Source organism: Convolutriloba macropyga, unplaced genomic scaffold (assembly GCF_964194025.1).
Source record: "Convolutriloba macropyga unplaced genomic scaffold, txConMacr16.3 SCAFFOLD_606, whole genome shotgun sequence".
Classification (NCBI taxonomy): Eukaryota; Metazoa; Xenacoelomorpha; order Acoela; family Convolutidae; genus Convolutriloba; species Convolutriloba macropyga.
In genome coordinates, this window is record NW_027449677.1 from 72,569 (window position 1) to 99,720 (window position 27,152).

General features: G+C 34.3%; 1 protein-coding gene across 1 annotated transcript; it reads right to left on the bottom strand.

Moving 5' to 3' along the window:
* Nucleotides 1-1,143: 1,143 nt before the first annotated feature.
* Nucleotides 1,144-21,038, bottom strand: LOC142355237 (uncharacterized). The gene is made up of 3 exons (XM_075407464.1): nucleotides 19,759-21,038; nucleotides 9,953-10,345; nucleotides 1,144-1,680 (listed from the first exon to the last, which is right to left on the bottom strand). Exons 1-3 carry the CDS (start codon nucleotides 19,962-19,964, stop codon nucleotides 1,197-1,199), a joined length of 1,083 nt encoding a protein of 360 aa, XP_075263579.1. The 5' UTR covers nucleotides 19,965-21,038; the 3' UTR covers nucleotides 1,144-1,196.
* Between the last annotated feature and the right edge of the window lie 6,114 nt (nucleotides 21,039-27,152).

A 27,152-nucleotide genomic window follows, 5' to 3' on the forward strand; every position in this document is an offset into this window, starting at 1 on the left:
CTTAAAAACTTGTTCTAGTTTATGGCAAGCAAATTTTTCACATGGCAAAAATATGTACGTTCATTGTATTCTTGAATTCACGATATCGCAAGGGTTCTAGCAGTCTTTTAGAACCCTCCCGATATCTTATATTCCAGCATACAATGAACTTGGATATTTTTGCCATGTGAAAATTTTGCTTGCCGTAAAACAGACCATGATTGCTTCTATGGTCGTTCATTCTAAGGTAAGTACGGTAACAAAGAACGCCCGGGTCGAGGAAAAATCGGAAAAATGTAAGAAAAGCTGTGAAATGTTGTTTTATTTTTCACCGCAAATTTCGTACATAATTTTGCGGTGAAATGCGGTGAATGTGGTGAAATTATGTAATTTCACCGCATTTACCGCGTTTCTTACAAAGTTTTCCGCGTTCACTGCTATAATCTTTCATATTTTTTGCGTTGAATGACGGTGACCCTCGACCCGGGAGGAGTTTCTGCCGATTTTATTATTAAATTATGGAAAGTGTTTATTATAATTTGGCTGGCCTGGTTTCATGAATTTCATTAAGTTGCATCTATAAGATCATTTCCAGATAACTTTCGACCTTGTAGGACTTGCTATTGTGAGTATTATACCTAACTCTAAGGCAAATTCATTACTGAGTCAGAGTCTAATTCAGGTCACATATTTTGCACTGAATATGTCTGATTCTGAGCTAATTCAGTGATTCATTCTGAACTATCTTCCGATTCAGAAGAATACAGAATACTTTCTCTGAATTTTGCTCTGATTCAGGGAAATTCAGAAAACATTTCACAGTTTGTTCTGAAATCCTTCTGAATCAGTACTGAAAATTAAAAAATTCTCTGAAATTGTTCTAAATCAGTACTGATTGTCACTGAACTCTAGGTACGGGATGGGTTTCAATCATATAAGTGCTGTTCGTTTTCTGTCTAATCTATATTTTCAATTTTATTGCACTAAGTTATAGTCTGTCCCATTATAGTCTGTTGAAATAAGCGAACGTTCGAAAAAACGCCAAAACATGCAAATGAGCAGCATCAATGTGCTCATTTTAATGTCAATGTTTTCACCGTTAAGTTTTTATTCGTCATTTTTTTCTACATGTTTTAAATTTGAACTTTGACCTTTGAACTCCGACCTGTGGCTTTTGAAACGTTCGCTTTTTTCAACTTTATGGGACGTGCTATATTTCATACAACTTCATACAAGCTTTGAGTGTTGAGAGATTGAATGTTTTCAGGCGCTGTGTGCAATGTCATTTTCCGACTTCGAACACTTTGATCTTCATTTTCGTTACTGTTTTCGTCAATAGTGACCAACTTTTGTTCTCGTTTTGACAGAATTCGAGTCATTTTTTTATTCTTCAAAACGTAATTGAGCACTTTTTCAAACTCTTTCCAGAAGAGGTGCTCGCTTTTGGCATACACTATGAAGCAGAGGGAAAAGTTAAAAATAAAGAATAGCTTGGAAATATTAACACAAAGACTGGATAGTTGTCTGTAGTAATCGTCGCCCTTGTAGTTGTCGAGATAGTGTAAGTATATGTGGCCCGCAACGAACACTTGGCCGCCCACAATTAGCAAGTTGTAGATGCCAGCCATAGCACTGATCTGTTCCATCACTTCATACTCTTCGGAGAGGTCGTTGTTTTGATTGTTCAACTGTTTTCTTATCCTGAACGAAAAACATTCATGTCAATGTGTGAGAGAGTTTTATAAAGATTAGTGCCAGCGCGAGTGTTTGTGTTTTCGTGCGTGCATGTGTGTGTATGTGTGTGCTGGTGCGCGTGCGTGCGTGTTTGTGTGTGTATGCGCATGCGAGCGTGTTTGTGTGTGTGCGTGCATGAGTGCGTGCGTGTGTGTATGTGTGTGTGTGTGTGTGTGTGCGTGTGTGTGCGTGCGGGCAAGTGTGTGTGTGTGTTCTCCGATTGTTGGTGGCAGAGAAAATCCGCGCTGAATCAGTCTAAAGGCATTCTGTTTTTCTGGATTGCCAGTACTCTATTAATATCACAATTTACACTGGCTAAACTTGATTTTTGAGTAAAATTTACTGCATGAAAGACAATATTTCAGCTATACTCCCGCCGACAACGTTTGCTTTATATGCGATTCGGACTTCCGCATGGGTTCTTGTAAAGTTTAATCTAAGTAGCCAGTTTTAACCACTAAGCTAAATGGGCTTTGTGGTAATTGCCGACAAACTAGCTTCAGTATAAGGAGTGTGTATACTACTACAATAATTACCAGTTATACTATAGTAATTGCCAATTACAAAAGTATGACAATACTCTGCTCAGACTTAATTTTGGGATATGAGTAAATTTCAGACTATAAAGGATAACTTAAGCCTGGGGAACTTTATGGCCTCAAGATCATATTAATGAAGGAGAACTGCAGTCTAAAATTTTCTGGAGATGCAATGTTTCAGAACTAAACTAAGTTTTTACTCTTGAAATGTTTTGGTTCAGTTCAGCGCTGAAATGTTCTGGGTCTGAAGTCCGGGTCGTGTGTTTGTTTGTGTCTGTGCGTGAGTGAGAGAGAGAGAGAGAGTGTATAATGAGGGTATAATTTTTTGCAAAAGTTTGATTTGTGTCGCCACCTGTGTTTCAGCTTAGCATCTTTCATGGGGTTTTCAAGGGTTTTTGGCCTATAATATTCAACATATAGAAAATATTTAATTCAATGCAATTCAAAACTGTTAGCAAAAAAAACCTATTGATTCAAATTAACCAGCATTTTTTTTCCAGTTTACCTAGAGAAAGGCGTGGAAAATTTTACGCATCTGGCCTTACATGCTGGCGGAAGAAATTAGTGGCACATTGCGGATATTTATCAAAGATTAATCTTTTTAGGTAGAAAGCTGATAAACAAATTTCTGTTAAATCAAAATATTATGCATTTCAAAAAGTTTAAATTGAAACAACTCATACAAAATGACGCAAATTCATTTTGAAGTATTTTAATTCCATGAATTAGTTCAGCGCAGTAGTTTTCTTTTGGTACTCGGAACATATTCCCTCAAAACCTATCGAAACTAATTGAGTCGAAGACGGTCTCCAATAATTTCTATATTGGCCAAATTCAGATCACGCCAAATTTGTTTCGTCACAATAAAGAACCAACCGCTTCCCTTGATGTCCCTGCTAAATGGATGGTAACATTTTTGGGCTACAATTTTTATTTACAAAAACTTTTTGGTGAGCAACTGTTCTCGAACAAAAAATAACAAAAATTAATGCAAGCGATCAAAAAAACAACTGACGACCACAGAGCTTATAATAGTCAACAGAACAGTATATTGCGAGTGATTGTGAACTCTTAACTACATGCTATGGAGAAGAGTTACAATTTCAAGGGTTTTTCGCGGTTGATTGTTTGTTGGCATTTGAAACCCGATTGTATTAATTTCAGGTTCAAAGTACGTCTCAACATTTTCAATGTTTGATGTACACTACATAAAAACTTAACACCCGGGCCGGGGAAACTTACCAAAATTATGTAAGATAAGCGGCTACTATCGTTGACAAGTCGGAAAATTTACTGCAACTTTCTTACATAACTTTGCATTGAATAAGTTAAATTTAGATACATAAATCCAACGCACTCAAAACCAAATTTTGTAAGAAAGTTGCGCTGAATTTTTCGACTTGTCAACTCTAGTTACCGCTTATATTACATAATTTTGAGTTATAATTAGCGCAGAACTTGCGTAATTTTGCGTTGAATTTAGCGCAGATTTGGCATAATTTTGAGCTGAAATCAGCATTTATCTAACAGAAAGTTAACAGTTAGACCTCTGCGTATGGAACTCGAACCACTGACTTCTCTCATACTTGTCGTCTCATCTGCCACTGTGCCAGAGAACCTTAGTTTTCATGAAAACCACGCTCTTTTTATATCGGAATGTAACATCACGCTGAACTTAATTTTGGCGTTTCTAAGCGCATATCTTATATAATTTTGCGGTGTCGATGCGTACATATTAATTAATATCAAATCAACGCAAACTATGTGAGATATACGCTTAAAAACGAAAAATTATGTAAACCACGCGGTTAATACTTTTAACTTTATGTAAAAATCTACGCTAATTTCAACCCAAAATTATGTAAGATCAACGTTAAGTTCAACTCAAAATTATGTAACATCTACGCCTAAAACTCAAAATTGTGCACGATTGGCGGTGTATGCGTTGATTTTTTGTAATATCTACGCTAAATTCAACGCAAAATTATGTAGGATCTACGCTAAATTCAACGAAAAGTTATGTAAAATCTACGCCACCTTCAACGCAAAATTATGTAAGATCAACGCTAACTTCAACGCAAAATTATGTAAGATCTACGCCTAAAACTCAAAATTGTATAAGATTGGCGGTGTATGAGTTGATTTTATGTAATATCTACGCTAAATTCAACGGAAAATTATGTAAGATCTACGCTAAGTTCAACGCAAAACCATGGAAGATCTACGCTAAATTTAACGCTAAATCATGTATGATATACGCTAAATTCAACGCAAAAATAACGATCAACGCTAAACTCAACACAAAATTATGCAAGATTTACGCTTAAAAGATATGTACGATTAGCGGTGAATGCGTTGAATTTATGTAAGATTGAGCGTAGATATTACATAAATTCAACGCATTCAACGGCCATCTTGCATGATTTTGCGTTTTTTTTGCGTTGTCACCTTGGCCTGGGCAAAGAAAAACAGGAAGACGGCTTAAAGATGCCCTTTTAGGTGGATTTTAAAATGAAAACCTTTTAGGTGGATTTTGGCTCAATTTGAAAACGACTGTGTTAATTTCTTAATTAAGTGGATCGTAGCGAGAATTGGAATAATTTTGTATGATTCGTTGAACTGATGTTTTGAAACAACTAGGAGGATCGTTAATGTGCGTTCGCACATCATGTACCTACCCGATCTCATCTACACTTTTTACTTAATTGTCAATCAGATGAAGAGATAACAAAAATAGAAGTTTGAGTTTGAAAAAACTGTTAAAAAGCCTAAGTACTAATTGAATTAGATAATGCCATGCCTCTTTACAGCGCTCACGAGATCAACCATTAAAAAGACTTCGAGAAAAAAGAACAAATAACAAAATAGTAAAAACAAAAATTTCACAGAAGAAACCTAATATCTAAAATTAAAAGCATTTAGTAACAACGTCAAAATGCAATAAAAAACCTGAACTACACAAATTTAGTTTTTCAAAAATAAACATCAGATGGATGTTTTCTTCAATGAGACTAGATAACATGTCGACAAAAAGTGAAAAATTGGGTTAAAATCAAAAATCAATAAACATATTTTAAGCCAAATATTTTCAAAAGTCTAAAAAATCACTATCTTATAACAAAATCATTCTTGATAAGTTTACTAAAAAGTCATTATGAGACCAATGGAAACTGCCTTTGGCTAGACTAAGCCATAGGAACCGACTAAAGATGCATAAAATCTCAAAAAATTACGAACAATTTGCAAAAACACAAATTAATGAAGCCATTAAAATCAAAAGCTCTTATCTGAATATTATGTATTTTTATTTCAGTTTTATGCTAATTAAGCTAAAATTATAATGAAAGAATAATTAAGTTCATTTGGGCCACAATTGAAAGACATTGGGATCTGTTATTACCTGAAAGTGCTGAAAGAATAGAAAAATTACTACGACTATGAAAACAACAACAAATACAATCAGCTATGATCCATTGAATTTCGTCTCTAAGCCATTGGGAGCCATTAATATTAAGACACCAGCATAAGATTTCAGAAGAAACCAATAATACGAAATTTCCAAAAATTAAAAAAAGAAATTTTGATATCTTGTGGCATTGAAGTCATATAACCAATAGTTAGAAGATAGAACCGTAAACTAGATAAATTTTTGGTGAAGTAGAAACCAACGGGGTTCTGTCATTACAGAGGATGACTTACAGTCCGCGAAAAAAAAGCTTAGGATTGACTTATGTTCAAAAAAAAATTCAAGAAAATATTTCAAAAGTCTTAACAGCCAATAAATTCAATAGCTTTCAACGGAAGTCAATACATGCGCTTAGTTATGCCTCGATGTGAAGAAATTGATTTTTGTCATTCAAAAATTATCATTAAGACATTACAAAATGTCATTGACTATGAAATCAACAACAAATACGAGCAAAATCCAATAATTCAGTAGAAATGAGCGAGAAGAAATTGTCGAAGCCATTTAAACCATAAAATTTTCTCTTAAAAATTCTTCTACGACCCACTGAACTTCTTCTCTGAGCCAATGGGAATTATCAATACTAGGAAAATGCAATAATATTTCAAAAGGAACCAAAATTACGAGAAAAAGTATCCAAAAATTAAAAATTTATGAAAACTCGTGCATTGAAGTAAAAAAAAACCAATAGTTAGAAGATAAAACCACTAACTAGATAAATTTTTGTTGAATTAGAAAAGAAATGGGTTCTGTCATTACTGAGACTTACATACAATTCACGGAAATAAGTTTAAGATTGATTTATGTTCAAAAAAAATTTCAAAAAAATGATTTCAAACAATTAACAGCCATTAAATTCAATAGCTTTCAACAGAAATCAATAAATATGCTCAGTTATGTCAAGATGTGAGTACAATGAAATTTTTAGTGCATTGGTAATCAATAAGACATCACAACGTGTCATTGACTATGAAAACAACAACAAATACAGGCAAAATTCAAAAACTCTGTAGAAGAAAGCGAGAAGAAGTTGAAGCCGTTTAAACCACAAGTTTTTCTCTGATAACTTTAGCTATGATCCACTGAATTTGGAGTTTAAGCCAATGGGAGCCATTAGTATTAGTTTAACAGGATAAGATTTCAAAAGGTCCAATAATACGAAATTTCCAAAAATTAAAAAAAAATTGAAATTGAAGTGGCATTGAAGTCATATAATCAATAGTTAGAAGATAGAACAGTCAACTAGACAAACTTTGTTGAAGTAGAAAAAAATGGGGTTCTGTAATTACAGAGGATGACTAACAGTCCACGAAAAAAGCTAAGGATTGACTTATGTTCAAAAAAGACTTCAAGAATATATCTTAAAAGTCTTAACAGGCAATAAATTCAATACCTTTCAACGGAAGTCAATACATACGCTTAGTTATGCCTCGATGTGAAGAAATTGATTTTTGTCATTCAAAAATTATCATTAAGACATTACAAAATGTCATTGACTATGAAAACAACAACAAATACGGGCAAAATCCAAAAATTCAGTAGAAATGAGCGAGAAGAAATTGTCGAAGCCATTTAAACCATAAAATTTTCTCTTAAAACTTCTTCTACGATCCACTGTACGTGTTCTATCAGCCAATGGGAATTATCAATATTAGGATAATGTAATAAAATTTCAAAAGGAACCAAAATTACGAGAAAAAGTATCCAAGATTTAAAAACTTATGAAAACTCGTGCATCGAAGTCAAAAAACCAATAGTTAGAAGATAAAACCGCTAACTAGATCAATTTCTGTTGAAGTAGAAAAAAAAGAGATTCTGTCATTACTGAGACTTACATACACTTCACGAAAATAAGTTTAAGATTGATTAATGTTCAAAAAAAATTTCAAAAAAATGTTTTCAAACCATTAACAGTCATAAAATTCAATAGCTTTAAACGGAAGTCAATAAATACGCTCAGTTTTGACAAGATGTGAGTGCAAGGAAGTTTTTTATGCATTGGTAATCAATAAGACATCACAATAAGTCTGATGACTATAAAAACAACAACAAATACAGGCAAAATCCAAAAATTCTGTAGAAAAGTGCGAGAAGAAAGTGTTGAAGCCATTTAAACGATATGTTTTTTGTCAGAAAACTTTATCTATGATCCATTGAACGTCTTGGCTAAAACAATGGGAGCCGTCAAGATTAGGATAATTTGATAAGATTTCATGTGGAACCAATAATACGAATTGTCCAATAATTAAAAAAGGAAAACTTTTGAAATCTTGTGGCATTGAAGTCATATAACCCATCGTTAAAACAGATAACGAGATTAATTTTGGTTGCAGTAGGAAAAAAGGGGTCTTGTTATTACTGCGACTGACTTACAGTTCACAAAAATAAGTTTACGATTGGTTAAAGTTTAAAAAAACTCGAAAATATTTTTTTTAAAGTGTTAACAGCCATTAGCTTTCCACTCAAAGCATTTGGTAGGTTCACTTAATGCTCATTACGAAACCTATTGCAATTTTAGTCAGCGATTTTATGCCAGAGGATTCCAAACATTTAGTAAAACCGCAAAAGGATAATCAAAATTTCTTTTAAAATTACGAAAACTGAGATACGAGTCCACAAAAAACATGAGCGATTCCTTGGAAATGAATTTTCTGTTCATTGGGCTTCATTTGATTGTAAATGAGGTTTGTCATTAACGGAACTTCGATTTTAAAAGTGTCTAGTCCCACGGTGACTTGAAAAAACAAAAAAAAATATGCAAAATTTTTTTTTATATAAAGCTCTTAAATAGAATTCGAATTATTTTATAGTAAACTTCCCTGTGAGACCAGATCTAGTCTTTTTATCGCCTCGCGTCTATTAGAAACCAAAAATTGATTTATTTTGTGGCGTGAAATTTAATTTTGAATTAACAATTTCACAGAAAAATGTTACTTCGAACAAAAATTACGGTAAAAGTGAACAAAAGGGAACCAAAAATCACCTGTTCACATGAAACTTTAAACCTCGATAACTCCTCGAAAAAGACGTAATTTAATCTTTTTAGTTTCGATTTCTACGCTGGATGAGTTTTTTAATGATACCACTCACATTTCTCTTTGATGAATATATCGATCGGCCAAAATTGTCTGAACAACAAAAAAATCCATTTGAGTATATAGTTCCTCCCCCCACAGGTTGGGTCGGAACAAAAAGTTACTGTTTTTGAATATTAGCATTAAACAAATACTCAAGTTTTCGTTTTCCAACAGTTAAATCCGAATTTTATTTACTTGAAACAAATGAAGTGTGTATTACATAATAATGCACTTGAACAGCTTTAAGAAATTTGAGTTGGAGTTCAGAACAAGAACAAGATTTTTTTTCACTTCAAAATTCTACAAAAAATTTTTTCTGTGGTATTCAGCGTATATTTAACGTGTCATCACGCATTTTTCGTCTGCGCATTATATAATTCCAGCCTAACCTTGAGACAATTTTACAACTTGGGAAAAACATTATTGGAATAAAAATCACAGTTCGTTCTACAACACAACACGTAACTGACGTCAATTGATGGGAACAGTAGCTGCTAAAATTTGCAACATTTCCCATACCTGTTTCTTGCTTGGGACCATTTTGTTTATGAAAAATTTAAGTGCTTATTGTTTTCATGCTTATGTAGTTTTATGGTACTGGTGATTCGCGTAGTAATCAAATGAGAGGTAAATTTTTTCATATCCCCTTTCGTTTCCCCAGCCCCTGTTGCGTAGCCTTGAACATAGTGAAATTCAACAATAAGGCAATTTATTTGATGTGTTCTCAAGACACAAATCCTGACGGTTCCAGTCGCAACTGGGGCTAATCTCTCAAATCCTTTGAATTTTTTGCCTAATCCCAAAAATTATATATTGCTGCAAGTTCACTGCACAAAATCAAATTTTTCAAGGCATATGATGTGCACGCGCTGGAAATAGGGGAAAATTTGTACCGCCATAAATTGAGGGCGCTTTACAATATTACGCGCTATTTCCTATTAATTTTAGGGACATCATTTGTTGGTGAAAAAACATCCAATTTTTGCAGGATTTTCTTTTGTTTTTACTGATTTTCAGTATGTTTAAATTAAATTTACAGTTCTAAAACTATTGCAAGTCTTGGTAAAAACTCGGCTAAATGAACTCTGTGAAATTTCGGCTAAATGAACTTCTTGGCCATATTTCGGCTAAATGAACTTCTCTCACACCAAACTCACTTTTTATGCTTGATGTAAATCTGGAAGAACACAATTGAGGCAAGAGGAACTGCTCCACAAAGCAGAAACGCATATGTCGTATAAAACCTCTCCAAAATTGTCCCTCTAACAACGTTGCTGAAGCCCACAGTGCCATAACGCAAGTCAATTCCGAAGAAAACAAAATCAGTTGAAAATAAACAACCGGCTACTGTGTAACACACCACTGTTGCCTTGATGGGGTACTTCAAACTGCTGTTTAAGCTAACTCCGTGGTAAACTGGGAATCGCAGGGATAGAGCGCGATCCCCAATTAGAACAACTAGGATCATATGAGCTGAAAAGATACTCCAGTGAATTGAGAACAGACTGAGCTGAGCTGTGAAGTCGTTTGCAGAGCTCCAGTCGAATATTCTAGAACAAATTTTAAAAAAACTTTCCATCACATGACGAAACAGATCTTTCTCGTTTTTCAAAACGTATTATGCGTTTCCATTTCTTTTCTTACACTTATAGCAATTGATTGTCCCTCCGTGCGTGAATTTTTTTGTCGGGACAAAATGGTTCTGAATTATACCAACGCAATTTGTTTTTGCCCGATCATAGTCGCACAGTTTCTGATCTTAGCGGTTTTCGAGTCATTGTCGCGAAATTTTGCGGTCCAGAAAAATTGAAACATGAGGGCGCGTTGTCAAATTATCTTGCAGTAGCTGTTAAGTAGCACTAAGTTGTACAAATTTGAATTATGGCCAAATTTGAATTATTTTATTCCTTGTTTCGCCTTTTCCCTAATTTGTAATTTTAACGTCTCTGGCTGTACCAATTTTTCAGCTATACAAACTCAAAAGCTGAAGCGTGAGAAAATATTTTTGGAGAGCAGAAAACGAAGATCAGTGAAATGCATCTAGTGTAAATTTCAAGAAGATACTTTTTCCAAAAAATGATTATTGTTGGTCAATTTGTAGCTAGAATTCTGCACCATTAAAATCACATACATCTCCATTGAGAAAAACGATGATCGGCGAAAGCTTTCTGGTGTGATTTTCAAGAAGATTTTTCCAAATAATTAAAAAGTGGTCAATTTGAAACAATTCTTTGTACCAATAAAATCACGTATTCATTAATGTATGTTAAAACATAAAGTATCTAGTGCCATATAAACATAACGGACGTTGTTGGGTACGAATTGGCACATTTAAAGAAATCGAATTTTACTTATCAAAATGGCTAAATCTTAATTGTACAAATCCCTCATCGCTTGGCTTGCCAATATATAGTTCATAAGAAAAAATTCTTCTTGTTATCTAACACGGTAAAAAACTCATAAGCGGCAAACAAAAATGCAAAACAGATCTGCTGAAACGCTCTCGCCTATGTGTTAAAATTATTTAGAAAAGGTTGGGCTTACTAACTCTTTTATAATATTTCATTTAAAATTAATATATTCGCCTCTTATTTGTGCCATTTTGTAACAATGTGCGATGCAAATTTCTCCGCTTTCTATTGTAATTAAAAAGATGTCCATTACTCAAAAGTCTCCGGAACTCAAATGACAACTTTTTGATATCCTTTTTATTGGTGAGATAAGCAAGGCCTATATCTTGAAGGACAAAATCTATTCTCATTAGGTCATACAAATAAGAGAAGCATTTGACTAGAAAATCTTGTTAATTCTTTAATATTTCTTTAGACATCCATTAAACCTATGCATTTCTAAAATTTTTGTATAATATAGTCATAGATTTAAAAAATATTGTATGCAAGAACAGCAAAGTCAACAAACATTGATGAGCGCGCATAATGTCAAATACCATTTTCTAACTGTTTTTTAACAATAAATTTCTCAGCGTAAACAACGGGTGTTCAAGGTCACATATACCAAACTAAGTTTGCCGTGTCGCCAAAAACAAGAGTGGCCTTCTTTAAATGAAAAAGTAGTTACAATAGATATCCACATATAATATGAGACATTAAAAGGGATTGAAGGACGAGAACTAAATTTTGCTAAATATATGTACTAAAAAGTTTTCATTGTTATTTGAAATCAATTCAAAATGAATACTTCTTCCGTAGAGTAAGGTTCTCACGCCTAAAATTATCCAACTGCAATTGAGTTTTGTTCAAACTGAAAGTCGAACAATCTTTTCGCACTTCAATCTCATGCATCCCATGTTTGCTCAGCGTGTCAACGGGTATTCAAAGTCAGACATATAAAACCGTGTCGCCAAAAACAACAGCAGTCTTCTTTTGAGTGAAACAGTAGCGTTACAAATATTTCCACATATAATAAGTCAGATTCAAAAAGACGCCATTCGTAACTGAATGGGAAAAAAAACTAAATGGTCTCAAAAAGTAGTAAAATTTTGGTCTCAAAAAGTTAGTATCTGAAATCAGTTGAGAATACTTTTTCCGTTACGGAGATTTTGGTCCCTATACCTAAAATTGTCCAAACTCAGTTAAAATTTAATCACACTAAAGCATGGCAGCCATTCCCGAACAATTTTTTAGGCACTGCAATCTCGTATAATAGGGAAATTGAAAAAAGATACCAGACTTCCTGTATTTAAAAACATATCAAAAAGTCTGGATATCAAGGCTAGGCTGGGTAACACTTCATAATCTTATCCATCCCTCGCATCGTCACGTGGTCAATATCCGAATAAACGAGTTTTTCGGGATTTTTCACCACCCAAGTTTTACGGTTAGAATTCTAAGCGTGTGAAAAGGAGTGACACGAGGCTAATTTAGTTCAAATTGTCCTCAAAATTGGCCATATATACTCCCACTTTTCACAAAACGCTATTGCGAAAGCTTGGGACAATATTTCGTCACTCTTTTCCGCCCCATAAGTCACTAAATTGTACACTATAAGTAATTCTTTTCCACGTCATCCATTCCGACATTTACAGTATCTAATTGCAGAAATAATAGAAAACCAAATTAGCGATTCGTTTCAAAAATTTACTTCTCGGTACTATTGGTCGATTAAGTGGACAATAAGCGGCCTTCCAATTAACCATGGCACTTTTCAGACAAACAATCCAGTCTTTGGGTTTATTTTCAATTATTTACTTAAGAACTTCGAAAAACATCGGAATCGTTTGTGAAAAGTGGGACACGTTTTGGTGACTCGATTCCACATAACGCCAAATTTGCCTCTCCGGACATTGGCTTCGTAATGATTTGATTCTTTAAATCAACAATGTCAATCTATGCTCACTTTTATGGGAGCGCCCAGCTTTAGAAGAAAATTCATTTTACTCAAAGTTTGTGCTACGAAATGACATCATCACTCAATTTCTAAAACTTCTGCGTTTCTTTCTTTTTCAAAAATCTATGCTTCTCTTTGTATTCTATTACGCAATCAAAGAATTGATTGAGAGGTTCCTTTACCTCTTCTAGTGCTTTAGAATTATTCGCTTCAAATAGTTTATATTATTTTCTCGCTCATAACAGTTTAGAGGTAACATTTTGGCACCAAATGAGATTTGAAATCTAATTGACACTATTTAATGACAATATTGCATATTGAAAAAACTCGAAGTTTTTTCAAATAGAATAGGTTACACTCAATATCGGATAATCTCGAATGAAGAAGCGTTCTGGTGTTACCTCAATGTTCAAATATTTGACTCTTTGAACAATGAGCACAATCTGACCTCAAAAGAGCAGCTAAGATTATAATATTAAGGCCATACAACTGGATAATCAGTCGACAGGTAATTTTTTTTAATATGGAGGGCCAGCAACTTGTCTTGTTTTGTTTGATGGGCATTTTTGTTACTAATTTTACTGATTCAATTTCTCAACTTTTCCATTGAGAGCGTTTGGAAATATCAATTCTAAAAATTCTCAAAAAAAAATCAAAAAGTCTGGATATCAAGGCTGGGTAACACTTCATAATCTTATCCAACCATCGCATCGTTACGCGGTCAATATCCGAATAATCGAGTTTTTCGGGATTTTCACTACCCAAATTTTACGGTTAGAATTCTAAGCGTGTGTGAAAACGAGTGACACGAGGCTAATTTAGTTCAAATTGTCCTCAAAATTGGCTATATGTGCTGCCCCTTTTCACAAAACGCTAATGCGAAAACTTGGGACAATATTTCGGCACTCTTTTCCGCCCCATAAGTCACTAAATTGTACACTATAAGTAATTCTTTTCCACGTCATCCATTCCGACATTTACAGTATCTAATTGCAGAAATGATAGAAAACCAAATTAGCGATTCGTTTCAAAAATTTACTTCTCGGTACTATTGGTCGATTAAGTGGACAATAAGCGGTCTTCCAATTACCCATGGCACTTTTCGGACAAACAATCGAGTCTTCGGGTTTATTTTCAGTTATTTACTTAAGAAATTCGAAAAACATCGGAATAGTTTGTGAAAAGTGGGACACGTTTTGGTGACTCGATTCCACATAACGCCAAAGTTGCCTCTTCCGGCATTGGCCAGGTAGTGATTTGATTCTTTAAATCAACAATGTCAATCTTTGCTCACCTTTATGGGAGCGCCCCAGCTTTAAAACAAAATTCATTTTACTCAAAGTTTGTGCTACGAAATGACATCATCACTCAATTTTTTAAAACTTCTGCGTTTCTTTCTTTTTCAAAAATCTATACTTCTCTTTGAGTTCTATTACGCAATCAAAGAATTGATTGAGAGGTTCCTTTACCTTTTCTAGTGCTTCAGAATTATTCGCTTCAAATAGTTTATATTATTTTCTCGTTCATAACAGTTTAGAGGTATGTTTGGCGCCAAATGAGATTTGAAATCTAATTGAAACTATTTAATAACAAAATTGCATATTGAAAAAACTCGAAATTTTTTCTAATAGAATCAGTTACACTCAATGTCCGATAATCTCCAATGAAGAAGCGTCCTGGTGTTACCTCAATTTTCAGATATTTGACTCTTTGAACAATGAGCACAATCTGACCTCAAAAGAGCAGCTAAGATTATAATATTAAGGCCATACAACTGGATAATCAGTCGACAGGTAATTTTTTTTAATATGGAGGGCCAGCAACTTGTCTTGTTTTGTTTGATGGGCATTTTTGTTACTAATTTTACTGATTCCATTTCTCAACTTTTCCATTGAGAGCGTTTGGAAATATCAATTCTAAAAAATCTCAAATAAATATCCAAAATACTTGATTTTAAATAGCAAATACGCTGCTATTAATCAGGAAAAGCTGTGAAATTTTTTTTAATGAGAACATCAATAACGGCTATTTTCTCAGATGTATATAAAGTTACCGTTCACAAAAAACGCTTTTTTTACTGTGACAACCAATTAAAAGTTCCAACGGCCGTCCATTGAAAACCAGCTCCTGTCTAACAATTTGGAAAGATAAAAATGAAAAATGAGCACTGCTGATGTTGCCTCAAATTTTTAAACCAAAATTTAAAATTCATAAAAAAACACTGCATTCGGTAATTGAAAACTGCATACGTAATTTCTTTGTTGCAGTTCGCATTAAAAACCAAAAAAACAACGAGGCAAGTAATGACAATAACTGAAGTCAAGACTCAAAAAACCACTATATCTGTTCAGAAGTAATTAGTTTCGACGTACGTACTTTCAGATATAAAAGAACAGAAAACTCAGAGCCAATAAGATTGCATCAAAATGTGATACGTTCTGTTATTATTGAGTGAGAGGCAAGAGAGACAAAACAACTAAAGATATACGAAGAAAACACAAGAGTCCATTTTTCTTGAAAACGAAACAAGCACCAATGTAAAAAAATTGTCAACAGAAATTTACCCCAGTAAAACAATCACTAGGTTTTTTAAAAAAGCAGACGAGAGGGGTCATTAATGAGATCAATAAACTTGTTAGTCGAAAGGAAAAACAATGAAAAAAGAAACAAAACTCTCCAATTTTTTTCCTCGGCAAACAATTTTAATTTAATAAAAATCAGAAATTCTAGACTTTAAGCTGTCTAAACTTCGTTGATGGTTCCTTGGAATTGACCCATGGTCAATTCATTAATGACTTAGTGATAATAACCCTAACATTGAAACAATGAAGGTAAATCTAGATTACAACAAATACACGGTTTCAAAGCCACAAACTTCATAATCTTTGACTGATAACATGATGTAATTCCACTAAAACCTCGTTCTAAACTACAATGGCAGCTTTCGATTTTTGGACAAAACACAAAATATGACCACAAAAATAGGCGAAAACCAAAATTTTTCTAAAAGTTAAAACAGCGTCAATCACGTGGAATAATATTCTTTTGACAAGAAAAGCCGCTGAAAAAGCTCATTTATGTCCCAATATTTACCAGTTGTCCTCTCATTAAGAAGCTTTTGTTATCAGACTATAGAAGTTCAAAAAGGGGGCAGAATACAAAAGTGCACCTGAATTTTAAAACAAAATTCAATGTCAGAACCCTAAAAACACTTGATCTGTTTACAAAACATTAAATAGGTCCAATAATGGCATTTTAAACCATCACTTGGATTTTCCCTAGGTTCGACTAAGTGATAAGACAACAAAAATTTTGATTACGAGTGAAAACAAAAATCATAAGAAATCTAAGAGAAATTATAGAGTCAAGCCATAAAAAGTAAACAGTGTCTATTAAACGATTGAAACTTAGGCATCTATTCATCACTAAAGTCTGAGCTTAAAAAGCATTTCTGGAAAATGAAAAAATAACAACTTCCCGGAAATCCTGAATATTGTTCAAATAAAAGTTTCTCTCTATTTTAAAGGCAGTTTGAAATAATTTTTCTCTTAGAGGCCTGTATGATTTCGCCTCCTTTACTAATTTAGTGCTACCGAACTCAGTACTTTAAGTTGACTTCTTAGTTTTGTTGGTTATTTTGTCTAAAGTCATTACGTGATTTTTTTATGACGAATAACACTTATATTGAGGTCATTCAGATGAATATGGGAGCTGACGTTTTTTCACATTGCAATCTACAACGTAAAAGTCTTGATCTCCTTCATTTTGGATTCAGCTGGATCTTAACGTTAATTTTTCATGTTTTAAAGATGTCGTGTTTTTATTTTTCTATCTTTTCCTTGATATGCATTTTTTCCATTTTTTTCAATTATCTTATTTACATAACCATACTTTTTTCATTTCAACGGGAGTCGTGCCTCCCATTTTACAGCTTCTCCATTGATAGCGTTCGACAATATCAATTCCTAGAATTCTCTATTATACATTCACACTACTTGAGACTTAACAAGAAATACAGTGCTATTAACCAACTTATTAAAACTTGTGAATTTACTTTAATGAGAACTTCCATATCAATTAATATCTGAGATGTTGCTAGGAAAATAGGCCGACAGGGCGTTTAGCCGACAAGGAAAAAACAGCCGACAGTTTTTTCATAATTGGTATTTAAAGTCCATAATTGGTCCATAAATCAGTAGTTCGGTTGTGATAGATTCATATGAAGTCCCACGGGCCGCTGAGGCATGGCCATGGCGCGCGAGGCATGGCCAGATGCGGTAAAATACGGTCCAACCACGGATAGACCTTCGTTACACTAGTTCATGAGAATACTGCTGTATATTTGTCCGCTTACGAAATAAGTGGGATCTTTTCAACAATTGCCCCCCCCCCTTGGTACCTAGTAGAGAATTGCCTCTCCTTTTGTGCTATACTTTACCACGATATTACTTGGCCTACACTTTAGAGAGCCGAATATTAGTTTAAGCGCGATTGCGGACCGCTGTTCATGGCCATGCCTCTCATGCGCTGTGGGATGTAATCCGGAAATCGCGGGTCGGTTATCGCGGCGAAGCGCGCCCACCGATCCGCCAGTCGGAAATTCTTTTCGCTTTGTATTCCGGTTCGGCTAATTGCTATACCACGGTGTATTTTATTCTATTCAATTTAATAGTATGTGCATGCGTGGAAAGTTATTAGTCGTCTCTGATTGGTTAATAAATAGCTCGCTTAAATTCTATTCAAGAATAGCTCCCCCTTTTGCAAAAGGGGGGGCAATTGTTGAAAAGATCCAATAAGTGTTTTAAATTGTCCAATCACAGCTTTAGAATAAGTTTATCGCTCATTTTCATTAAATTGTCGGTTAAATTTCCCAATTTTTGGTTGTCGGCTATACGCCCTGTCGGCCAATACGGCGACCACCCTCGGATGTTGCTAGGAAAATTGGCCGACAGGGCGTTTAGCCGACAAGGAAAAAATGAGAAATTTAGCCGACGGTTTTATAATTGGTCATAAAAGTCTCATTGGTCCATAAATTGGTCCATGAAAGTCTCATTAGTTCGGTTGTGATATATTCATATCAAGTCCCACGGGCCGCTGAGGCATGGCCATGGCCCGCGAGGCATGGCCAGATGCGGTAAAATACGGCCCGACCACGGATAGACCTTCGTTACACCTGTTGATGAAAAAACTGCGGTTTATTTGTCCGCTTAAGAAATAGTGTTTAAATTGGCCGATCACAACTTCAGAATAAATTTTATTGCTCATTTTACGTAAATTGTCGGTTAAATTTCTCATTTTTGGTCGTCGGCTAAACGCCCTGTCGGCCAATACGGCGGCCACCATCTCAGATGTATTCAATTATCAATATACCGTTCACACGGAAAACTTCCATAACTGCGTCGACAAATTACCACTTCAAACAGCCGTTTAATGACAATGACAAACAGCGCTTGACTAAAACTTAGCAGATAGTTATGAAAACTTAGCATTGCCGATGATGCGTTGAAGTTTTTATACGTTAAACATTATTTGTTCAGGCACAAATTGCTGAACAGATTTTTTGATCACACGCATATTTAATTACATTTACTGTCAGACCAGACTTTTTGAAGTACATACACACGTATAGATAATTGCCAGAATTCCTTTGAAGTGCGCGCACAAACAAACAAACAAACACAAGTACACGCTTCAAGCACAGAACAGCCTTTATACTTATACTCAATGAAATCGCGAAGAGTTTTTAAGAACATAAAATATGGCCTGATTGTTTATTTTCGTCCTTGTAGGAATTAGTTCAAAATAACAATTGATAGTAATACACAACGAGAACAAACTGGCTAACGTCGGATGAATTTTTCTCGAACGACAGGCGGGCCAAATTAATTCAGAGGGGGCATATGAACTCGTACCCGCAACCTCCTGCGTCCTTGAATATCTATCAGCACTGACCACTCGGCTATCGTGCCCTTACTCAGCCTTAAGTTCCCAATAAGAGCAGTTTAGGTCAAACAAAAAATCAAGAACTCAAGCTTCCAATATATACTTCCATGAAAAATAGATATTTCCAATAGATAAACAAGTACAAGGTTATAGAAATTATTTTTACCAGTATTTTAAGGACCAAACTTCTCATATGCTTTTAAAGTGATTGTTGAATGTAAATGTTTAACTAAACTTTTGTTATGGTTAAAAAATTTTGAATTTACATTTGAAGATTTTAAAAAAAAGTCACTCGAGAAGTAAATAGAAAGAATGTTCTATATAAGAAAATTTTGCATAAACTTCGTCCGAGAGCAATTTTTCAAAATCAGTTTACATGACCGAACCCCATGTTTTGATCAGTTTCGATTTTGATCAATTTCGTATATCAATTTTGACTTTTCGAATTTTACAAATTTCATCAGTCAATTTTTTTTAAATTCTCTATGCGGACGAGTTGGCCTCAGGTCCGACAAAATTGACAAGCAGATGTAGTGCGTCTAAAAAAATTGTGTTCGGTTCGAAATAAGGTTCCAATGCCGAAAGTCAGGGGTGGGCTCATAAGATGTCTCCCCTGAGGTCCTTTCGGTCCTGGGTCTCAACACGGGATCTAAAATTATGCATAGTTACTTACCCATGATAGAAGAGGAGGCTGATAAGAATGGGTAGAATGTTGGACAAGGGTAAAAGTAAAGCAAACATGTGAAAACATTCATCAAGTCTCGACATTAGCACCAGACAAAATGCCCCCAAGTTCAGAACCACTCCAGCTAAACTGACCAGAGGAATAATTACGTATTCCAGAATTCTGTTTGCAAATTCAGCTGTTTCGGTCACCATTTTAGAAGTGAATTTTAGGAATGATAGTTGTAGGGCGAAAATTTGGCAAAAATTTGGGAATAACTTCCAGCAATTAAGAAAATAAAAGTCGTTCCAAACGTTCGGAGGGTTTCAGAGTGCGTTGTTTCTTTGTTAGTAACTAGGGCTTCAATTTTTACAAGTGGAATAGATTAACATTCGAAATATCGAACTTATTTGCCTAATTGAAGATAGAAAGTCGATAGGACTTGTTGTGCCTATTTCTGTTCCGTAAACAAACTCTGAATAATAAACAGCGAAGGGAATTTTCGAGCAGGTAAGAGAGGGGGTTTTTAGTGCGTTGTTGGAAGAAGCTCATTAACTATTTCCTGTACCTCGAGAAGGGATAATCTAGCGAAACGGGAGGGGGGATTTTCTTAAAAACAAGGAAAATCGATTGCAATGTACAGCCATTGTTGACGTACTTTTTTGCTTTTTGACATAGAAAAACAAACAATGGTTCGCTGTTTCCTGTTTCCCAAAAAGGCACAAAATCGATTTGACAATCTGAAAAAAGACAGTGCCTGTCTGCTTTGCAGTGAACGGTTGATAAAACTTGATAAAAGAAATTAGATTTTGATGCGTTTTCATTAAATGTAAGGTGAATTCAAATAAAGCAAACGGCGCGTTCATAAATAATTACGCAATACAGAAAAAAATACATACTTGATTGGAATGCGCGGAATAGCTTTTACGCACCAAGAAAAAAATGTTAGTCCCGGCTGAATATACAAAGATGCTTATTCTCTGTTGTAGCGAAACAAGTGGAAAAATTACGCACATAGACAATATATTGAATGCCTTTGGTTACGAGAGAAAAAAATTGCTAAAAAACTGGTACAACGGAGCCATTGGTCAATAAATAAACACACACACACACACGGCCACCATTTTTGTGTATTTTCAAAGTACAAGCTAAATGATAATGACGAATGCTGGATGCACTTGGCTAACAAAAACATGAATAAATATTTTTTTGAAAAGAACAAATAAAAGATAAACATATATTCTCTCGAGAATTCGCCGCCGATTATGTTTATAATTAAACGGCGCTGCTGCAGGTATAACTATACTACTGTCTGCTTATACGTCAGCAAAAGTTAAGTACTTCCTGCCGCAATATTCCCAGGTAAATTTTGCCAAAGCGCGCTGGATTGGAACGAAATTGCCCGAGCATGCAAGCATTTATGACTGGTGTTATTCTGGGTTTGGTGAAAGAAAAGTTGGGGGCTTAAATTAGGATAGTTTAAACAGTTAGTCCCTCTTCTAGGTTTAAACTTGCAAGCTTACAAAACAAGTCAACTTGCCGTTTGTTGTATACAACTTATCCATTTATTGGCTTATTGCTACCAAACCCCGTACAGCCAAACAAGACCCAAATACCCCCCCACCATTCCCCTCCCCCACCAACCTATTTGCGACTTAATATTTCCTTCACTGACAAGATCACAGCAGGTTGTCAGGGGGGCTTAGATAATGATATTCTTGGTCACGGAAGTTCATAGAATGAACAAATTTCCGAGCACCGTTTCCTAATTTCACTCACGATTCTAGGATTGTAATCATTCGTGAACAAATATTGACAACTTTATTTAAACTAATGCAATTAAGAACTTAACCACAATTTTTTTATCTTTTAGTTCGTGAAAGTTATGTTATATATATATATATATATAAACTGCTTCACCCTTAATAATCAAGGTTTTTTCGTCCCCTCAGGACCACATTCGTAATTACATTTACCAGCGAGACTTAATGTATATAGTTGACTAGGCTTCAAAAAATTCAATCAAGCTAACATTTAAAAACACCTTCAGACAGACTTTAAAAACAAATTTGCCAAACAGGGGAAAAAAGCGTTCATAAAATAACGATAGAAAAAATTAATGGCAATGGCTTAACGAACCTGTTAAAACGCAAAAAAATTATCTCCTTAAAAAACGTCAGTTTGTTCACACATATTTATAAAACGGGATATTTGTTCACGTGAAGAAGAAGATAAATTAGAATTACATTGTGACCTAGAGGCCATTGGCGTCTGAATTTCAAGCAATGAGCGCACTGGGATGATTTCCTGTCGCAGCTTGTTAGCCCCGAGTGATGTATAAGAGTAGAGAGCTCTTCATTTCACCCCCAGCTTCAATTAAACAAAGTCTAATTGGACAGGGCCCGATGTGATTGATGCCATGTAAAGCTGATCAACTTAGTAAAAATAACAAACAAGATAAACAAAAAAGAGCACCCTATGTTCAGGTTAAAAAGCTAGGAAAGAACAGAAATCAAACGTCTTAGTAAAAAAACAACAAAAATAAAGCACCCTATTTATGGACAAAAGCAAAGGAAACATAACAAAAATTCAATGTCCCGTCGAATTAGGGAGGATAAAAAAACTCCCTCCAAACTAAGAAATTCTAATCTAAAGGCTCTTTATGAGCTTAACAGTTCCGTTCATAGGCACATTGTGTTAAGTTTGCCATCTTTTCTGTAATATTCGGTTTTCTGGCGGGAGGGCGGGGGATTTCAGGGGTGGGGGGGGGCTTATAGTAAGAATTCACAAAACAAGCTACTGATTAACGACCATTAGTTTCCAACTCTAGGATATGTTTTAAGTTCTTCCGACTTCCGACGCCTTTATACTCAATATATAGTCGGTCCCATAAAGTTGAAATAAGCGGACATTCGAAAAACGCCAAAAACGTGCAATTGAGCATCAATGTGGTCATCTAAATGTCAACGTTTTTTTCATTAAGGCTACATTCATCAATTTTTTCTACATGTTTTAAATTTGAACTTTGACCTTTGAACTCTAAACTGTGGCTTTTGAAACGTTCGCTTATTTCAACTTCATGGGACACGCTATATACTCTGTCCCATGAAATTATCAAACGTTCGAAAAACGTCAAAAACATGCAATTGAGCATGCAAATTAGCAATGAAGACAGTGTTTTTGAAACGTTCGCTTGTTTAAAATTTATGGGACGCTCTATATATCGTCTTTCCGACATATTTGAAATGATCGAACGCTCAAAAACGCCAAGATATTAGGTTGAGCAATTATGTGGTCTTTGAATGTTTTGAATTTTTCCTGCAGCTCCGTTCCATCCGTTTTTATTCTGCACGTATCAAAATTGAACCCAGACCTGAAAACCAATTTTTGAAGCGTTCGATTTTTTCAACTTTTTGGGACAAGCTATATATCGTCTTTCCGATATAGTTGAAATGATCGAACGCTCAAAAACACGAAGATATTAAATTGGGCAATTACGTGGTCTTTGAATGTTTTGAATTTTCCCTGCAGCTCCGTTCCATCCGCTTTTTTTTCTGCGCGTATTAAAATTGAACCCAGACCTGAAAACCAATTTTTGAAGCGTTCGATTATTTCAACTTTTTGGGACACGCTATATATAAAGTTGCAATAAGCGAACGTTTCAAAAACACTGTCTTCATTGATCATCTGCATACTCAATTGCATGTTTTGGCGTTTTCGGTCCTTTCAACTTTATGGGACAGACTATAAAACACTCAATCCAAAAGAGACAAAATTCAAAAGAGACTATAAAACACTCAATCCAAGACAAAATTCAAACAAAAAAAAACAAAATCATACATTACATTTTCTTTGTCAGCAGTTTTTCTAACTATCACTTGCGTTGCAATTTTATGGGACCAACAATATGCAACCATAGCGTGTCCCAAAAAGTAGAAAACATCGAACGTTTTAAAAAACGCTGTCCACAAAGCTCATTTGGAATCCTTAGATACAAACAACTAGAATGTTAATGATTTTATACATCTTACTTTTTAAAAATTAAATTGATAAATAAATGTAAAAAAAGACACTTTATTTGACTGGAAATTTTTTCACGCTGAGCTTACAAAATGTTCTCCCAAAACTGTTTTGTTTTCAATCAGGGGCTGAGTAGTTTTACAATGTTTTTTAGCAAAAACAAGAATTAGAAAAACCAATATTTGTTGAAAATTTGCATTATGAGTTTTTTCATAGCTTGTTTTCTTTAGATAAAAATGGTTTTTAACTGAGTATTTTTTGTTGCTGCTGTCAATACTCAATAATTTAGAACTGATAGTTGAAAAAATTGAGCATCGTTTTTATGCATCTTTTTTTTGAATTACAATGATAAATAAATATAAAAGAAGGCACTTTATGTGACTGAAGTAATTTTACAATGTTTGTAGTTTTACCTGAGTAGTTTTACAATGTTTGTAGGAAAAAAAGGATTAAATAATCAACATTTAGTAAAAAAAAATTGCATGAGTTTTTTACAGTTTGTTTTCTTTAGATAAAAAGGGCCAATAACTGCTTAGTTATTTTTGCTGATGCTATCAAGACTCAAAAATTTAGAACTGATAGTTGAAACAATTAACATGCAAGTTCTGTAGCATTTTTCAGGAAGAATTAAAATTATCAATACCTTCAAATCTAACGTTCATTTTTCTAAACTTTACATAGCACAGGTTCAATCAGTACCACAGTCATTAGAATAATCGAATTTTTTTAAAGCTCTACATAAAGCAGTTTTAGAAGTTCTTTTTCGAAAATACAGAATTACGTTTTTACTGTTCTAGCTTGTTTCAGTCCTCAATTTTCTATCGCAAAGAGTTCATGCATCTTAAATGCACTTGCAAATCTAAAAAATCAACTGCTGTGGATCAAAGCTTCTCTTTCTCGTAATAAACAGCATTAACTAAAGTAGAGCCATATATCTCACCAAGTAAAAAACAATTTAATATTGTTACTATGTTTTTTGCTATATTCTGAAATATCTCCTAACATCTCGAAACAAAATTCAAGAAAATTTTTTTACGTTGACTATATGGAACCTGAAAATTTTCAAATTCGAGAAATTATGTTTGATTTCAATTACTACTCCTTTCGTTCTTGTTATTTAGGTGTTCTAGAGCTCAAGTTTATAAGAATTATAAGAATAACGACAGTAGCAAAACTTGAAATCAAAATCGTTTGCCCAAGAAACCAGAAAATTTTATATTCTATATAGTCCCAACTGTGTTCTTTTTAAGAGGATTTCAGCTCGATATGCTACAAGAGTACCCAGAATACAACTATCAAGCAAAACTAAGAATTGGGTGTTTTGAAAAATAAGTTTAGTTTATCAAAATTTACTTTGACAACAACGAAAATCTAATTGTTCAATAATATGGAAAATTGAAATTGCACTTTGGATTTTTGAATTTACTTATTTCCTTTTTTGATTGTTCTTGTGTCGTGGTAAGCGTGAATCTGGAAAAATGAGTGGCACTGATTAATCAATTTCTGAAAAAATACGATTAATGTGGATAGTAAACTTCTCGTTGTTTTGTTTATTTCCAAATCTCTTTTCAATTATGCACTTGAATTGAAATAGATTAATACGTATCTGCTGATTGAAACTAAATGTTTCTACAAAAAATACGGTAATCAAGCAGTGCAGAAACAGTTTTTGCTTCAAAAAAGCGAGAACATTTCATTTAAAAAAAGAACTTGGGAAAAATTCATTTTCCTTGTTCTGTAGTAGATCAAAAGACGTAAGAGTGGGGTTAATTTGTCTTTTACCCCCTCGCGCATACATCATTTTACCTCCATTGACAGACCAAAAAGATGTAAGTGGATTTATCTTTTACCCCCTCACCCTTAATTAGTTTAATCCCCCGCCCTACCCGGCAGCCCATTGCTGCCTAAAAATATGTGAGTTTTGAGCTGCATTTTCCTTAAAAAATCCTCTCATTGCAGCCCAACTCTTACATCATATTTTATGCTCTTTTATGTAGCTGTGACTTTTTTATTTTTCATACATATTGCATCCTAGATATGTAATTCACATGCACGTTCCTACACATAAATATTATGCTGTTGTATAAAAAACAAAAATGGAAGTTTGCCATTTTTGCGCATTTGTCAGACAAAGGCTTTTAATTTAGTTAGAGAATATTTCGAAAAAAAAATAAATTTATGACAGGCAGAGTCCGCATCTTTAGCATTCATACAATCTTGATCGCGCCTCGCTGTTTCCTAATGCAGAAAAATTTGATTAAAACCAGTTCAAAATAAAAAAACTATAACCTACACCATATTGATTTTTCGTTATTATAAGTGTCCCCTTCTCTTGCACAAGGACTATAGTTAATATTAAAATTGTCGCTTATATATTTTCAATCTTATAAGCTACATATAAGTGGACCAAAGAGTCATAAAAAAATTAGTTCTTGTTAATGTTTTTGGATGGGCTTTGTTTTCTGTTGGAGGAATCTTGCAAAAAACTCCAAATAAATCTCATTTTCCTTCTAACAATGGGAATAAATTTAATCAAACATTGCAAAGAGAATAATCTTAACCTTTCTACTAGACAAAAGAATTCTTAAAAAAAAGGAACCATCCGATTTTTACTATTTTTGTCGTACGCTTTTTTCCAGCAGTTTTTACTTTTTCCTGTGATCTTTTCTGTGCAATTTGACAAATAAACACTAAACCTTCTTTTTTTTCATCAGCAGCTATCATTAGTCATTATCGACACAAATCAAACAACGATGGCAAGTGAAGACAAGCTGCTTCACTGTCGATATAGCTTTGAACTCTTACTACTTAAAACAAAAGTTAGAACCACCTTACGGTTTTCTCGCTACCAGTTCTTAACTTTTAAGTTGAAAATAGTCGTATAGAAATTAGCCAACTTTAATTATTTGTAGATTTTCTCTTTGGAATGCGATGAAAACAGAAAAAAGGCCGTTTTAAGATTACGATTTATACATGCACAGAAAAAAATTTGTGGAAAAGTACACTAAAACTGGCAGCAAAAAACTCTCCGATTTAACTTTAATCCCGATACGTTTTCGAAGAACCACATACGGTTTCATGAAAGCCATACAAAAATCGGATATATTCTGTCCCCCCCCCCCCCGCTTAGTGGGCTTAATTTTTTACGCCCCCCAGGCGCACGTGCTGTTTGTTTACATAGTAAGGTTCTATATAACAACACAACATTTGTAACGGGGGGGGGGGGGGGGGCATAAAAATACTGGGGGTCGAAACAGAGTAGATCCCAAAAATCATATCATATGTGATCTTAATCTGGTTATCCAGGGTTCATACACGATTTATAAATGGTACCAAACGTGACATTTTTGAACCTCGAAAAAAATAAAAAATTTTTACTGTTT